The sequence below is a fragment of the Sinocyclocheilus anshuiensis genome, unplaced genomic scaffold (assembly GCF_001515605.1).
Source record: "Sinocyclocheilus anshuiensis isolate Anshui unplaced genomic scaffold, SAMN03320099.WGS_v1.1 scaffold875, whole genome shotgun sequence".
Classification (NCBI taxonomy): domain Eukaryota; kingdom Metazoa; phylum Chordata; class Actinopteri; order Cypriniformes; family Cyprinidae; genus Sinocyclocheilus; species Sinocyclocheilus anshuiensis.
This window is the reverse complement of record NW_015542372.1, coordinates 55,578-73,547: the sequence shown is the minus strand read 5'-3', so window position 1 is coordinate 73,547 and position 17,970 is coordinate 55,578. Positions and strand designations below refer to the sequence as shown.

At 37.2% G+C, this 17,970-nt stretch overlaps 1 protein-coding gene and 1 long non-coding RNA gene across 2 annotated transcripts in view; both read right to left on the bottom strand.

Moving 5' to 3' along the window:
• Positions 1–261: 261 nt before the first annotated feature.
• LOC107692242 (uncharacterized) lies at positions 262–2,097 on the bottom strand. Its single transcript, XR_001634626.1, has 3 exons — positions 1,971–2,097; positions 1,671–1,752; positions 262–678 (listed from the first exon to the last, which is right to left on the bottom strand). It is a non-coding gene; the product is annotated as an uncharacterized LOC107692242 (long non-coding RNA).
• A 3,757-nt stretch (positions 2,098–5,854) lies between these two features.
• The window catches only part of LOC107692246 (thyrotropin-releasing hormone-degrading ectoenzyme-like), a gene marked incomplete at its 5' end in the record, with an annotated part of 67,244 nt that continues 55,128 nt past the window's right edge, over positions 5,855–17,970 (bottom strand). The window contains 4 exons of the mRNA XM_016491210.1: positions 5,855–6,068; positions 9,569–9,676; positions 9,887–9,984; positions 11,897–12,044. Coding sequence (XP_016346696.1) covers positions 5,855–6,068; positions 9,569–9,676; positions 9,887–9,984; positions 11,897–12,044 — 568 coding nt within the window. The remainder of the gene's footprint in view (positions 6,069–9,568; positions 9,677–9,886; positions 9,985–11,896; positions 12,045–17,970) is intronic.

The window sequence follows — 17,970 nt, the reverse complement described above, 5'->3', positions numbered from 1 at the left end:
AATTTGCCTGAATTGGGGGAAAGACTGACATTTTCAAAATTGCTTGTCAAGATTATGTTTTAAAAATTATTTATGTTTCATATTATGAATACAATTTGGACAACAAGAGAATAGTAAATTTGCCTCTTTGGCTCAAATCATGTAAAAAAAAAACTATTTATCAGTCTGATCGAGTCAATCCACATTCGGGTGTAAAATTAAACTTTTTTTTTTTTTTAATCAAAAGTGCAAATTCCATTCCTTCAGTTACTATATTGAGTATTGCAATTTCTTCAATGAATTTTCTACAAGTTGTCCATCTCCTCCCCTTTATATTGTCTCTGGTGCAGTGACTGTGCTGGCCAGCAGGGTGGCGCTGTTCTCTGGGAATTTGTCTTGGTCAGCCGGTGCCTGGTTGTTTCATGAACAGCAGGGAAATAGGAGTTCAATTCTGCTGCTTCTCAGAGTCCATAAATGTTTCATTTTTAATAGCACGTAAGTGTCCTCATGTGTATGGCCTGGAAATGTCTGATAGGGTTTCCATGCTAATAGAGGCTAACCATCGGGAGCTTTCCGCAGCCACCGGTAAAACTGTTGTTGGAACAGGATGTGCCATTTTACATTAGTTTGAACGATCTCAACAGCTCGAGCAAACGCAGGTGCTGACTCTCCCCCGCTGGTGAGGATGAACTCTTTCAGCTGAAGAAAAGAAGGTAAAAAACAGAAATGATTAACATTATCATTAACATTGTCATTGTAGTGTGTCTGATGTATCAGATGTAGAGAGTTTGTGTGTTTATGTGTGTAAGTGGCATCTTCATCAGTGAAACAGCGTCAGAATATAGAATGCATTTACATGCAAATGCCTGACATGTTATTTAGCAGATAATGATGTTTATGATAATGAGGTGTGGGAATGCATTTGAAGTAAACAGAATTATCGGTGTTGATGTTTTTCTGGAAGGGAAGGACCGTTGGGTGTCTGTTAAAAAAAAGAAGAAAAAAAAAAAAACTCTGCTAGCCTCTAACATCAATTAAGGGCATAAAATCTCGACCAAAAAATCTCCATTTACCAAGCAACGCATTATGAAAATGATTCTCAATTCCTAAGGTCATGAAGACTACGTGAATGAACATGCACTGGGATTCAGGATTCAAGCTGCTCCTTTGGTCCAATTCTGGCAATTTCAAAATTGCTGTTCATTCATAGAAACTTCTAAAAGAAGTAAAAGGATCATTCCAAACCACTGGTATTAAATGTAGCGCTGATCGTTCGTGAATCTGTGGATGAAGTGCTCTGGCAGCAGCTGATTGTCAATGACAGTATGCTAATGCTCTGTTTAAGAAAACACTGAGGGGCTTTGTATTATCTCTGTATGAATGATAAATTATGGAAGGCGAAGTCAGCTGGATGAGAAAGTGCTGCGCTGCAGTGAGAAGCATCAGCAGTCTGTGTCCTCTGGGGCTGAAGCTGAATAAGTGAATATACGTTCCATTTCCTGTAATAAGGTTAAGCAGTTACAACGAGGAAATAACCCAGAACAGTCCAGAGTCTTCAGAGTTTACTTTTGCTCATTTTCCATCTCAATAATTTGCTGACCAGAGTTTGTTTGTAAGTATTAATGTTCCATGAAGATTACTGTTTTAGTTTGAAAGTTCATTCCCATGATGTGGTAAAAGTTCAGCCTCACCTCATTCAACTCAGCCTCAGTGTTGAGAAACTCTGTCACGCCGCTGATTAATTTTGAGTTCATAAATAAGGCTTCTCCATACCTGCCAATGAGAGACACTGTTATTAAAAACACTGGAGCACCACAAGCAAACAAACACTAGTAGATATTTCCCATAATGCTCTCTGGTCCTCCAAACACAAACAAGAAATAACATTCACAAATAAATATCTTATGAGTGTGCGAATGTGAAATTCATATCAGGGACTGAGAGGAAGGTTAAAACCACTGATAAACAGAGATGAATGAAGCCACATTCACCTGGAATTCAAGATGTCCCACTTCTCGCAGAAATATCTCCATGCTAAATGTCTTCCCAGAGGATTGCGGCCCACATGTATGATAACATCGATCACGTCCTGATCCGGCACCAGGTCAGAGGTGAGGGACAGATTCAGAAGCCTGTGGACAAGACAATTAAATAAGAGTTTCCTTAGTTTGTCATCATATTTGTTATATCTTTGCTAATTATGCTTTTCATATTCAATTTTGTGATCCTATGCTAGTTTAAAGCTCGAGTAAATCTGAGATACAAAACACATTATTCTTCGCCGTTTTCAGCAAAGACAGCCACTGACAGTCCTGGCGAAACACAATTATTCAAATATATTTTAAGACTGTGAGTCGGCGTCTTCAAAAAGTAATTAACCTGAAAAGCCCAAATCAAATGCAGATAGACCCATTCGCTTCAAATTGGTGCGAAATGTCAAGTAGATGAAAAAGGAAGAAATAGGAAATTAGATGTTTCACATAAAGACGCTGCCACGGTGCACAAGTTTCAATTTGCAAAAACATGTGGAGTAATTGCTTCGCTGTTTTTTGGTCTCTTATTTCAGTTCAACCGCTTTTCTGGGCTTTTGACTTCATGTGTCGCTAAGTCACTTGTAGCACTTTTTCACAAAAACCCTGGAGATTATTGCCACGCCGACAAAACTCATATCTATGTGCGGACAGCAGCTTCACAGCTCTCAAACGTGACATCACCTGCTTCCTCTAAGGACAAGTGCAAACAAGATTTCAGAACAGTTTCTTTAGCGGCGCTCATTCTCATCACTTTTTTTTTTCTTTTTAAATTAGCACTTGGAAATTCTGATATTGGACTTGTGTAATTGAATTCTAGCAGGAATATTTGTGACAGTGTGAAAACATTGTCAGCATAGCTTGCTTTTTTGTTTTGTTCATGACTGATAATGCCACCATAAAGATTAGCATTTTCAGATTAGCATACTAGCATATTACTGTCTTAAGTATACAGAATGTACACTGTGCACAGTATGTACCTTTCCTATATGCAAAGGATACCTACTACATTTACTGCAATATGGTATACAACCATCCCACAATGCAATACACTTGACCTGAACTTCAATTTCCAGTGTGATGAATGAATAGGAAGTGATTACAGTAGTGATTTTTTTTTCCTTTTACTGAGATTTCAGTCTCTAAGGCTGCAGGAACATCTGTAGGTTAGCAGTCAGAGCGGAAGTGAGATCAGCTAAAACACACACACACACACACACACACATTCCAGTAGTGGAGAGGTATTATTTTCTGCCCATTGGATCACAACATACATCATCAAAAGAAGTAAAAACATGGAGGAAGGAGATGCAATTCACTTCATGCCATTCAAATCAATACTACACACAGACTCCACACACTCCATCCTTCAGACATTTTCTAGCTCACTCCAAACACAGGGCAGTTTTCTCTGCGGTAGATTAAATATCACAAACACACACTCTCACACACACATGCTGCTCATCAGGGACGTGGGGCTTTGCAAACTTATTTTTCGTAAGGGTGTGCATGCTGTGTGAAATTTAAGTGTGGCTGAAATCAATGAACTGCTGCTAGAGGTCTTCTCCACTCTTTTAAGTCCAACACTAGAACACTAGGTGGATGTCTGAATGCTGCAGTCATTAAATATTTCAAATTTCCCCAGTCTTTCGTTTCCTGCGGGGCTCTGAATGAACCGACACCAGCATCACTTTAAATACAGGCAGATACCTGACGGATTGGGTAGTTTTATACTTAAATGGCTTTTCAAAGGAGAATCATTATTAACTGGGTAATTTAGACTGGATTAGATTTAATCAGGGTTTTAAAAATCACTCCTTTGAGACCTCATTTGAGGAAAGTACTCAAACATTTGCACCTTTGAATCATGATGGTGCAGTTGAACAGTGCCTGATCTTTCTGAAGTCAAACGATTCAGGTAGACAGGAACAAAGTCATGTATATGCCATTACAAACCAATTAGGCATATTACGGGTGGTATGGAGTGGTTTCCTGTTCATTTATACTCACATCCAGAGATAATTATGGAGTGTACAACATGCCACAGATATGAGGTTGAAAGAGAATGCTATTTGAAACTTCCTGATTAGCCATCATTTACTTCAGAAGTCAAATACATAATTAGATCTTCATTATCTGACACAAAAACAAATCTCCGTAATGAGAGATATCTGAAGTGTATAAAGCAACACCAAATGCTTACTAGGCAACAATGATTCATAAGGCGCTACCTGCGCATTGAACAGAGATGCCTAAAAACTTTATTTCATGGGAATTCATGGACAGTCAACAGCTGCAGTTTTTTCTTTGAGCTGATTTAAATTCATTTACAGGTTCTTCACACATCGATGTGGCTACCACATCCCGCTAATGCTATGCATTGTAGCACTAGGTGTCAGTCTCTAATTAGCACGTGACTATTGTTAGAGTGTTTTTTCTAACAATAATGTCTGGCACTTTCAACACCATCACATCACTACTGCATGTCACATAATTTACTAATATTCAGATACTTTTGTGTTGTGGGGAGAAAGGTTTATTGGCCTTTTCTTTCCATATCTATCCAAAAAGTCAAGGTTGTCAACGATTTCAAGATGTGTTTTAGAACTACAGGTCAAGATGGTCTAGCAGCTCTAAGCAGGTTGAACTTGTCCAGCTTATTAACCACCTAAACAAGCTTGAACCAGCTAATAGCAATAATTGATCTGCTTCAGTTAGTTTAAGAAACTAAATAAAACCAACTACCATCACAAGGTGACCATGATTTTGCCAAGCAGGATCATGGAACAAGATTTACATGTCAAAATGCATAGTCCTAACCAAATATAACCCTTACCAACAGCCAGTGTTGTAGTAAGGGCCAGCTCATTTGATTCTGAGTCAGGACGGAGACCAGAAGAGGGTCGAGTCAAGACTGCATGATCCTGAGTCCATGACAAGACCAAGACAATGAAAATATGGTTTTGACTCGGTTTCGAGTCTGGGTGTATAGACTAGACTATATTTTCATGGTCTTGGTCCTTCAGTCAGAGACCATATTTTAATGTTTATGGTCTGAGTCTGAGTCCAAGGCCATATTTTAATGTTGACTCAAACTCGAACCTCTTATCTGGTCTCTGTCTTGGCTCAAACTAAATCCTCTTCTGGTCTCGATCTTAAATCAGACTTGTCCCTCTTCTGGTCTCGGCCTTTACTCAGACTCTACCCTCTTCAGGTCTTGATCTTGACTCAGACTTTACTCTCTTCTGATCTCTGTCTTTACTCAGACGGAATAGCAGTGGTCTCAACTCCAATGCTGCCAAAAACTACGGATAAAACAGAAGCAAGTGTGCATTATATTGTAAACTTTAACGTCAACCTTAAGGCTATTCCTAACATCTAACTGAACTCTACAATCTGAGAAACACTCATTAATTTTACCTTCATGGATGGCAGTTACCACTATAGAAAAAAATGAATCCTGCTATTGAGTTGGGAGAGGATTTAAGACACATTGGAGACTTGTGGGGAAAAGCTCCTACGGCAGCCATTGTCTTTACTGCCCCATTAGAGGAGTGAGTGCAGCTCTGCTGGTGTGAGTGACATGATGTGGAGGAAAGGACTGAATCGGATTGCTTCATGAGGTACAGTAGACTACAAATTAACGAGTGAGTTATAGTCAGAGGAGTACAATACATGCTCCAGAGACCTCCAGAAACCTGCTCTCAAATAAAATGGCAGAAAGCCCCCCAAAAAATCATGAAAAACTGAATGAAGAAGCCGGTTGTACTGAGATTCCAAGCTAAAAAGAAGCTAAAACTTTCATCTGAGACCGACTGATAAACGTGTCACGCTACAGCAGCTTGTTATTTGAATTTCGTTGCTTTGTCATTGTTAATGAGGTCGACTGACCTGTTGAGCAGGAAGATGTTGTCACTGCAGGTCAAGGCCTCCAAGAGAACCTTCTTCTCAGAGATGGCTGTAGAGGAGTGAAACTCCATCCAGATAAACTCCCACACATCCTCATCCATCAGAGAAACGCCTGTGCAGTACACAATGTCCCGCACGTTGGGTGGAATCCTGTGGGACAGAGGATTGACTGAAACATTTGGGTGAAGACACAAGGTAACTATAAATGCTAATAAATGTTAATTTTAGCATTTAAATGTTCATCTTTAACACTTACAACTGTATTAATGGAGCCAAAAATATTAATTTACTATTTTCTTTCACAAGCATAAATACAAAGAAAATATTTAATAATGGTGATACACTGATTAGCATATATGCAGACCGAATGCTGCAGGTGATTAACATTCCTCACTGTGACCAAGTTGGTTCATTAAACATTTACTAAGGGTTATTCACACACCATTAGATCACATTGTGTTCACATCTAATTTTTGTTTTAATTCTTGAAAAAATAGGAGGAGATAACAGCAGGAATTTAAGTCCTCGGGGTTGTTCAAAGATAGAAAATATCAAGTCAGCGTTTCACCTCCAGAAGAACAAATGAAAAACAGTGTGAGTGTACAGGTGCATCTCAATAAATTAGAATCTCGTGAAAAAGTTCATTTATTTCAGTAATTCAACTCAAATCGTGAAACTCTGAATTGGTGGGTTTTTGTTAAATGTGAGCCAAAATCATCACAATTAAAAGAACCAAAGACTTAAACTACTTCAGTCTGTGTGCATTGAATTTATTTAATACACGAGTTTCACAATTTGAGTTGAATTACTGAAATAAATGAACTTCTCCACGACAATCTAATTTATTGAGATGCACCTGTATTTCAACATGTTTTTATTTGTATGCTTATGTGAGAATTTGTTTTTTTTTTGCAATTTCTTCTTTTCACTCAAAATGTCTATGCGGGAAATATCATTTTAAATAAAAAGACACTCTTAGATTCAAAACGGACCACTTTGGTCCAAGTGGTCTTCTGCTGTCTGCAGTCACTTTGAATCACTTGAATTCTATCACAGCGAAAAATGTCCATAATAACACCAGCTGATCTGATTCGATGATCTTTGGAGAGGTCATCATTTTTTAAGTGGTGGAAATTTGACCGAAATCATCACTGCAGGCCTCCCAAAGTGAGTCACAGTGCAATATATATATAGTCTAGCAATATATCGGTCATAAGTAAGCGCCCTCTATGGACCCATGGATATCATCTGGTTACAGATCTCAGAAAAGAATAACCGTCTACTGTAGAGCCACACAGAGAGAAAAGCATCTCAGGCTGTGAGGCGATGCATGTAATATTCGTACAGGAAGAAGAAATAACATTAAACCTCTGGAGGAGCCGCGGCGATACAATGACTGAACTGTTGATTTGCTCAAAGTGCAATAAAGACCTGCTGATTCTGGATGAGCCGTCAGAGCCTCTGGGAGTTTTCAATGTAGCAATACAGAAAACGGCACCTTCAGTAAGATATCAAATCATGTCACAACCAATTGGAGCGTATAGACTGAAATTTCCACACCTGTGAAAGTGATATCTTGTTTATGACTTTCACTGACAGGAACGATAAGTGAATTCAGAAACACAGTTAAAGAATAATATTTGTGACATTCCGTTAGCAGCCATTATATTGGTAAAATTCATGAATTTGATATATTTTCACAATAAAAATGGGAGACAGCACAAACCGTAAATCTAGTTTTGACTTCTATAACCTTTCGTATTATAATCTGAATATAAAGGTTTGATTTTTTCTCAAATATTGTCATCTGTGGAGGAGACATGTTTATAATAAAAGGCTGTTATGAGATTCTGCAGGGAACTTGCAATATATGTCTGTCAGATGCTTTTATTCTTGAAACAATGTACAAAGTTTCTTTGAGTATTTTACATTGTGAGCCTTTATTATTTCAAATAGAGACTAAAACTGTATTAATAATTCACTTAATTCACTATACTAAAAAAATCAGCTGGAGCGGTTTCCATCAACAGAGGTATCTGACTTTAATTTCAGTTTTCTTTTTTTAAGACTGTGGTTTCCTGTTTATAATCAGTAAAGCACATGAGATGGATTTGTCAGCGTTTGTCTTTGGCTGTACAGTGATCTGAAACTTGTCTTTGCAGCTCATAAACACTGATGGGTTATTCCTCTGGCATTATCATCACCTAAACCATAAAAAAGACATAAAGGTCAAACGCATTCCTCTTTTATGGTGTGCTCATCCCTGAATATCAGCCTGAACAGATTTGTTTTATTGTCCCAGTAGGACTAGAGGTCATTTTTAAAGAAAAGGACAAGTGAAGGACACATCTGGCAGATTCAGACTTCTGCTGTCAGCTCAGAGGCACAATTCAGAACAGTTATAACATGTCCATAAAATGCAAAAAGTAGTCAAAGTTGTCAAAATTACTGTATACATAAAATTAAGTATTAAAAGGATGGTACAACTAAAAACATAAAAACAGTGAAGTAAGGCAGATTAATTTCAGAACTAATTTCTTGCCATCTGTTGACTTTGATGAGAGAAAGGAAAGCATTTGAATCAGTTGTTCTGGATAAAAGTATCTGCTAAATGCCTTAAATGTAAAATGTAAATGTATATATATTTTTTTTCACATGTTGAAAAAGCAAGAATATTAGTCAAAAAAGCTTTTCAATTGAGAAGCCTGCTTTAATTAGTGTCAAGTTAGAGTCATTAAATGCACATTATATGAAGCCAAGGCCAATATGTGACACATTTTATGTGTAATAAAGCATCTGTGCATGTATTAAAGGTCTGTCTGTCAAAAGGGCACAATTTTGTGAGCAAATTTCCAACACGACTGAGGTATTGGTAAGGCTGGGCAAGACTTAGCCTTCCCCAGGCCACAGGTCAGAAATTAACAAAAATGCCACCAAATTGGACAAAAATGCTCCTGCACGATTAAACTAAATCTATTACTGTCACGAATAAAGTTAAAATGGAATGAAAATTGTCAATTGCGGCATTAAATTTAGATCTGCTCATGTTGCATCATATTTCTTTTTACGTGTTGCACATTATAACCAATCACACATGATTGTGTTGAGCTTATGAATGCAGTGGCCAATCAGAGGTGTTCAGATTCGTCATCGCTAACCATTAGGCTACGTACTTTTAGCCTTACCCTGGAGTTGGTTCACCCTCCCCCTATTTGACTGAGGTTGCCAGTGTGTACTGTGTATGTGGTCTTTCATGTGTTTGTAGGCATGCGGACAACTGTTTGGCTCAAATATATATATATATATATATATAAAAAAATCCTAAAAGCTGGGCAAACACAATATCTTTGGTAGAGTAAGAACATACACCCACAATCCTGTTTATTCTCCATTATGGTCATTAGTCCCTGCCGGTGGCATGGTGTGTTTGACAGTGTGATACTACATACATATATATGAACATTGCTGTGGGTAGCAGTGAAAACAAATTAGATGAACAAATGTGTGTTGCCATGGACACTTGGAATAAAGCTCCTACTGTATGAATCTTGGCAGGGTTGAACATACAGAACAATAACCAACCATATTTTGCAATATTCTCATTCTGTAAAATGTATCATTCTGTACAGTCATTCTGTGAATTTGCTCACCTGTTATTGTTGCTGGAAATCCAGTCTGAAATGAGAGAAACAGCCTGCCGGTGACAGTGTTTGTTTCCAAAACTGCAGGCCAGCATCATCACCTCTCTCTGCAACTCTCTGAGGAGGAAAGAAGGAAGTACATTAGCAGGAAGTTAAAGACGGAGGAAGGGGGAAATGACAAATTAAATACATGTCTACTGAGGTCATTCCCATCTCGGAGGTGGAAAATGTCTGGCTTACACTTTGCAATTCAGTGTCCTTACTTAGACTACATATAAGTTTATAACTGTAATCCATAATTCAAGAAATATGAAATTCAAGACTCACTCGGCCTGATAAGCCACCTGCATGAAGGAGCCGTCAGGGGAAGCGGCCGGCCAGCCCAACTTGTGATACTTCGGTTCCACCTGTCTTAGAACATAGTGCTGATGACACAAAACAAAACAAAACAAAGTGTAAAACAAAAGGCAGAAAAAGAGTGAGACCAGGATTTAATTTTCTCTTGAAATACCACTTTGATGTACTTTGTAAATGAACAAAGCTAACTCCCAAGTCCATTCAGTCCAATTATGAAAACTAAGCAAAAATGGGTAATTTAGGAATGTTTAAAGGGGTGCTATTATGCTTTTTCACTTTTTCAACTTTAGTTAGTCTGTAATGTTGCTGTTTGAGCATAAAAAAGATCTGCAAAGTTATAAAGCTCAAAGTCCAATTCAAAAGGATATATTTTATTTAACAGAAATCACTTTTCAAAAACTACAACGAACGAACAGTACATTTTGTATTTCAGAAGGCGGGCCTTCATTTGATACAGGAACTATTCGAGCCGTTCATGCCAGACTGGGCAGAGAGGTGTTGTAATAATGTAAAATATGTGAAAAATAATGTGATTTTCGAACAACCTAGTATGAGAGCTTGTTCTAGTACACCCCCAAAACAAGATCAAGACTTTGTAAAAGAGCATAATAGGACCCCTTTAAGTTTTCATGAATAAGCTTTAAAAAAAAGTATTACAGTATTTAGTAATGCAAAAGTCTTGCCAAACAGAAACAGATGAGTCTTCATTAAAAGAGGAGACAAAATGTTGTCTGAAGTTTCATATATTGAGTTGCTTTGTATAGTTTTTTTTATTATATACATTATAAGTGTGTGTGTGTGTGTGTGTGTGTACGTGTTTTGACTCGCCATACGGTAGAGGGAAATGTCGCAGCAAGTAATGTCATGGCTAATTTAGCATCACTGCTCTATTTCATGCCCTCTTACTGAGACGACTGAATGATCACAATTAGACCCTGCTATGCCGCAATTCAATTATTAACACACACACTTACACGGATAAAAGCACATAAATGCTGGTAGAGGACATTGTTTTCCATACTGTGGTATACCATACAGCTGATCAGGTGTGTTTTTCTACAGCAATTGAGTGACGTATTCTTGTTTTGCCAACAGATTAACTGTTAGTTAACTAATTAGTTTGACGATTAGTGATGCTGTGTTTGTGTGTGAACAGGCCAAAATACACTGACCAGCACAAACACACACACAAACACACACAGAGAGGGGTTTGTTTGGTCTGACAGGTTGAGACACCTGGCCACATGACTGAAGGCACCTGACTAATCTGCTCCAGCTGTTTCCTGTCTTGCATTACATTCTAAATATCTGTTCTGTCTCACAGTAAACACCGTGATGGAGAAAAATAGAGAGAAGATGTTATTAAATTCATCACACTCTCACTGCTGACACTAAAGGGTCGTCCATTACAGAGGAGGGGCAGAAATTACTCATGCGCACTGAGGGATTGTGGGTAGGCATTTGAGTGCTATTCTGAATAACAAAGTGATAAATGAATATGAAAGCAGGCGTACAGGCAAGACAGAAGCCAAGGAACAGAGAAAGAGTCTGACACTGTCATGTTAGGCTGTGTTAGAATACTAGTACACTGCACTGCATACTGCATACTATCTTTAAAAACATAAAAATGCTCATAGTGCTTTCTGTTTTTGGTACAAACGTCCAATAACATACATAGTGTATAGAAACAGTATGAGTAGTATGCAATTCTGAACATTACAAATAAAGCACAAGCAATGGTGGAGATTTCACTCTATTTTTAGTATGTGTCAGTTTTTTAAAATGCTGCAGCAAACAGGCATTGTGTCTGGAAATATTTTGGACTGCTGTTTTGGATGATGATCAGAGGAAGTTTTGAATCTGTCTGGCGGTGAGTCGAGCCATCTGAGATGTGCTGCTAGATATCTGCTGTGTCTTTCTTATTGCACTAGTCAAGGTTAAAATACACCAGACACCAAACTGATCTGAGATCAGACTCACGCTGAACAGGCTGTGGTCTTCAGTGCGGTCTAGGAGTTTGTCCAGCTGGTAAAGAGCTCGACTAGCAGCGTGCCACGGCAGAAACTCGGTCTCCTGAGACAAATATGAGATCGTCTGCAGGGGGACGTTTTGGGGCAAATACCCCGCTCTAGAGAAAAAAAAAGAGAGTACGAGGATCAGACACTAGCAGCTAATTTTTACACATATTTCCCTTTTGGTAGACACATCGTTAACATTTGATTACAAACAGTTAATTTTGTTCATCATTATTCATTTAGAATAACTGCCAGGCATTGCTTTGTGTGGGAAGTCATAATGTGCTGTAAGAAACAAAAAAACAGCTTCTCCTGTACAGCTACAGTCGTGTTCAATTTGCATAAATCCATAAAACATAAGATCTCTTCTAAAACACAGACATGAGTATTAACAGCACATATTCACTGTCATTTGGAGCGGCATATCAAATCCCAGAAGTACTTTAGCAGGACCTTGGGCTCTAGTCAAATGAGACACTGTGTTTCTGCCAGACATCGGTACCTCCTCCATTTATTTTCAATCCATGTTCCCTACCGACTTTCCCTTCAGTCTTTTTAGAAACTCGCACAAGTATCTCATGAGAGTGGAAAAAAAAGAGAAGCGGCCGATATCCTTAGAGCAAAAACACAAGAGAGATGAGACTTTCCAAGAGCGTTGGAACCAGCGAATGCTTTGGTTTTTGCTAAGGTGCACACTTTTGCCCACCCAAATGCCTTGGCAACGTTCTAGAAACCCAAGCATCATAGGAATGAGTTTTGCATATGCAAGCACCACTCAGAAAATCTAAAAATCTAGTTGAGATCGTATTTATGTTCCACCTGCGCTGTGGCCTTTCTCTGACTCATAATGCAGGAAATGAATCTTAATTTCTCACAATTTAATGCAGGGCACATAAGCGCTCCCTATCAGAGGTCAGGCAAAAAAGGAAGTGTTTAGACTTGAAAACAGACTCATTAAATTCCCGAGGACAGATTCACCCAACACACATTTAATTGGGACATTAATCACAGTTACTCACAGACACCCACTGTTACCCAAGGAGGTTTTTAACATTTCCAGAGAAACTGATTTGCATTAACATTAGCAGGAGACATAGGAGGCTGTGAAGAATTAAAAACAAACTATTTCAACATCTGCATGGTGAAGTAGCAAATGCATTTAGGATATCAAGGAAAGATAAATGAATACTGTTTAACTGAAAAGAGTTTTAGCTCAAGGTGTTCAAAGAGGTTTGTGTCTAATTGAGATCGGAAACCATGTATTTCTGCCTTTGAACAGCCTGTTAACATACAGTATTACAGAAGAAAGGAGCGTCTTCAAATTGGATATCAGCGTAACATCTTTCCTCAGTGATATTAAAAAATCCAAAATATTCCTAAAACAAGAGCAAAACTCAAAATATTAAAATCAGGAATAACTGACATTCAGTGCAGACCCAAAGCAGAGTAGCTGCACCCCAGGCAAGTATTAATTTCCAATAATTCAACAGTTCGAATCAATAATTCAGCTCAAGAGTCAATAATTTAGCTATTGCCACGATTAACACATGTATATGTTTTTATCTCAAAACATTTCAGGATTTTGTGTCTAAACCTTGAGTAGAACAACTTGCGCATGCCATTGTTTGTATCCAAGCTGTCGTCAGCCAGAATAAAGCATTAAACTGTTTAATGAGAAATAATTGTATAACAATAAACAATTAATCAGCCTATAATGATGTCAAGGCACTTGAAACACTCATCGACTGTCATTCTCTCACACTGATCACATGGAAATATTCAATATATATTCTCCTGATTGATGTGTGAACAAGACATGAAAGATGCAATCTTGACACAGAGGCAAGAGCTTTTCAATCCTCACATTAATTGTATTGCATGTGCATTAATTATGTTATGTTTCTCCTTGAGCTTCAGCACTTCAAGACATATTAGCATATAAATGACTGCAAATCATGTATATAAACACACACACACACACACGTACATACACACACACACATATATATATATATATATATGTGTGTGTGTGTGTGTGTGTGTGTGTGTGTGTGTGTGTGTGTGTGTGTGTGCTTTAATATAGCCTTTAACAGAAACTAACTATTAAAGTGTGGATACACTATTAAAGTGTGCTTCTTCAGAGGAAAAATAAAGCATATGACATAATGGTTGTCATTTATATTTAGAGACACTTCCATTATTACCACATTCCAACAGTAGCGACTGGAATAAGGCCATTTAGTTTATCCTTTCCATAAAAACTTCCCTTTTCTTTTTCTTTTTGCATTATTTAGGGGAAATTTTCATTAAAAATAAAAGAACACAACATGACCATAAAACTGTCATGAGGCACTCATGTTTTTCCTGCTGTTAGTGAGCACAGTAATGAACGAGTTGATCACTCTCATGCTTTTGGGATGTGAAAACACACACACACACACACACACACACACACACACACATGTTGTGTTTCCATGTTTTATGGGGACATTCCATAGGCGTAATGGTTTTTATACTGTACAAACAGTATGTGCTATTGCCCTACACCAACCCTACCCCTAAACCTACCCTGTACAGGAAACTTTGTGCATTTTTACTTTCTCAAAAAAACTCATTCTGTATGATTTATAAGCTTGTTTCCTTATGGGGACCTCAAAAATGTCCCCATAACGTGATAAATACCAGGTACACACACACGCACGCACACACACACACACACACACACACACACACAAAAACACACAGAAGGTCAACGAGTTGAAAATAACAGTATGTGGCTCTTGAACACAGAGGGAATTGTTTTAACATGATTTACACGTTGGATTTTTAAAAAATCTAAATTAAAAAGCTGTTTCATTTTTAAACAAGGCAAATGTCACTGACATTGAAATAACTCATGAGTAACAGTCTCCTAAATAAATCGACTTTCTAAATTGGCCTGTAATTGTAGCTCATTTAGTCGGAGCGTTGGCAGAGCATTTCAAACAGGCCTATTACGGAACTCCATCACTGAGACTCAGAGTCAAATGAGATCGCTCTATGTGCATAAACAATATTGTGTCAAAGAGAAAGAATATGAAAAAAGTCTAAAATGCTCTCCTAGCATTGTTTTGTAATTCTCTCTTGCTGCTGTGTGAGAAATGACAGAATTGTCGACAGGTCTTGTGATGTTTTACAGGTGCCACAAACAAACCTTCTGTCTCTATGGCAACAACCTGCTGATGATGCTAATGTTAGGTTAGAAACAGATGAGCATTTCTATGGAAGTTCAAAACGCAGTGTGTCTAGACAAGTAGCTAGTGATCGCAATAACGGCAGCCAGCTGTTAACAGCAACTGTTAATTCCTTTAATCTAGTTTAGTAGAACTGAAAATTTGTATATGTTTTAACACTATAATGTGTTGAATAAGTAAGTAAGTAAGTAAGTAGGGACACACTGGATGAGAAATGTCTGTAAAATTCAAACAAATTGTTTTCTATGAGTTTAAATACCCAAGCTAAAAAACAGCTGATCACTTTATAAATTGACAGCCTGTCCGCTAATCTTCAATGTGTTTACCATAAAGCATTTGAATTTATTTTCCATATTTATTTATATGAGAAATCACATCGAATTTTGTAGAATTTTTATTTCTATTTAATTACATTTTTATGGTATTCGCAAACAATTCATAAAACTGATAGCCATTGAATGCTTCAGAATCAGATTGACATAGAATTTCAATATATTTAAATCTAAGCAGTGATGATAATCTAGTTTATTTCTGATATTTTTGTTTTGGCTAGTAGAAGTTATGAATGGCCGCTAACTTAAAAATGTTTGAAGGCAAAGTGAAAAAGTTCATTTCAAACCCAGATTAACATGTATTTCCTGTTTGTCTTCCTTGTGCTTTTTTTTTGTAGTTTGCCTTGTTTAGTTCTTGTTCTTGTTTCTCCTTGTTATTCTTTGATTGATTCTACCTGTGTTTTGTCTTATTATGCCAGATTTTATGACTTTGCATCTTATTGGTTACTTGTCTTTTTTTAGGGGTTTGCTGTGTTTGTGTTGTTCTGTTTTCTACATTTCCTAGTTCCCAATTTTAGTCCTTTGTTTATCCATATTTTTAGTATTTCTGGATTTGGATCCTCTCTCCTTTGTTGTCTGAGTTCATCGCAGATTTTCAATTACTGATATTGAAAACAAATTAAATTACGTGTATATAATATAGTGATATTATATACACGTAATTTAATTTGTTTTCAATATCAGTTGAAATGTGACCCATTTTTAATTAACCCAAAATCTCTGCAGAGCTGGGAATAGAGAATATTCTAATAACTCTTGTTTTACTCTTGTGCTTTGAAGATATTTGAATGAAAGATGCAAAAGCTATGCAATTAACCCAATTATTATGTTCATTAATTAATAATGCACTTGAAATATGATTTTTATTCTTAAACTAGGCTTCACTAACGGCCCCCTTTTTTTTCTCAATTGATCCAGTAATTCATAATCACAATAAAGGCTGACTGAGCTTTGTGAGGCAGTATTGATCAGTGTGAGTGACTCCCATGAGAATCAGGGGCATTTAATTAGGTAACATCACTTGAGGCAGCAGCGCCCATTCAGTTCCCGCAGTAATATGAACACTCGGTAACACTTTCTATGAAGCCCATATTTATAACACATTGTAAGGGTATTCTTAAGGCATTATAATGAATTCATAATGCATTATAAAAGACCTTATAATATGTTATATCATCTTATAAATAATCATAACAACAATTATAATACATTATAATGCTTATGCATTTGTGGTTATAAGTTTTAAGATTATGATTATTTATAACACACAATGAAGTTATTTGAGGAGTGTTATTTGAGTGTTCCTTGTGAGGCTAATATTAATTTTGATGTGAGCTAGTTAATAATTTCAACTGAAAAAAAAAGTGCAATGTTTATATGTTAGGTACATTTTATTTTCATGGTCCCCCTAGTCTATAAGCAACTTTGCAACTACATGTCAACTAACTCACATAAGTTGATACTTATAGTAGAATGTAATAGAATGTCTGTTCAACATGTTCACTGTGTGTTATAAATCATCATACTCTTAAAAGCTATAACCACAAATAAGTAAATATTATAAAACATTAAAACTGTTCTTATGAATATTCATAAGATGATATAACATATTACAAGGGTTTTTATGATGCATTATGCATTCATTATAATGCCTTAAGAATACCCTTATATGTATTATAAATATGGGCTTCATAGAAAGTGTTACCGAACCCTCTTCATCATCCCAGTAATTTACAGAGAAACATGACATTCTACACATTGTGATTAACAATGATGCCGTTTTTAATATGCAGGTTGGCATTTTCGCTTCTCAAGTACATAAGAGCCAATAACCACCTCCACAGATCTGAGCCCTGAGGTTGAATAAGACATATCCTGTTAACATCCGCTCTTATTTATTAGGATTAGCTGTAAACAACAGCAGAGAGAAACAATATGTACAAACCAGACTGAAATCAAAACTCAGGAACAAAAAGATTTGCCTTCAGTCCTGTTAAGTTTCAATTATCCAGCTCTTCGGTAAACAAGGCCGAGCCGAATAAACAGACTAAATGAACATGACGTACCACAATCCAGGGGAACAGGTTTCAATTCTCTGCCCAACGTGATGGCAATAAACACAAGTTTCCCTGCGGGTTTGTCGTCAGTTGACTGAATCGGCATGCTCAGGAAACAGTGCCGGCAGATGAGCCTGTCGTTTCAGTGTGATGAACCGCGGTGCTAATGCTAGCAGAGCATCTGGAAGCTTCCTTATTTAGTTTTGTGGAAGAATAAAAATGAATGAATTTCACAATCTGTACAAAGCAGCACCTGAATACACAAAATGCAATGTACAAAAAAAGAAAGTCCATCAGTGATACTCAAACGCTGATTTGGCTGCTTACTGATTCTAGCTGCCAGCGGTTGAATATTTCTTTCATTAAGCAGAATGAGTGAGTTTTTGTATTAAACAGAGAGGACCTTAGGGAGAACAG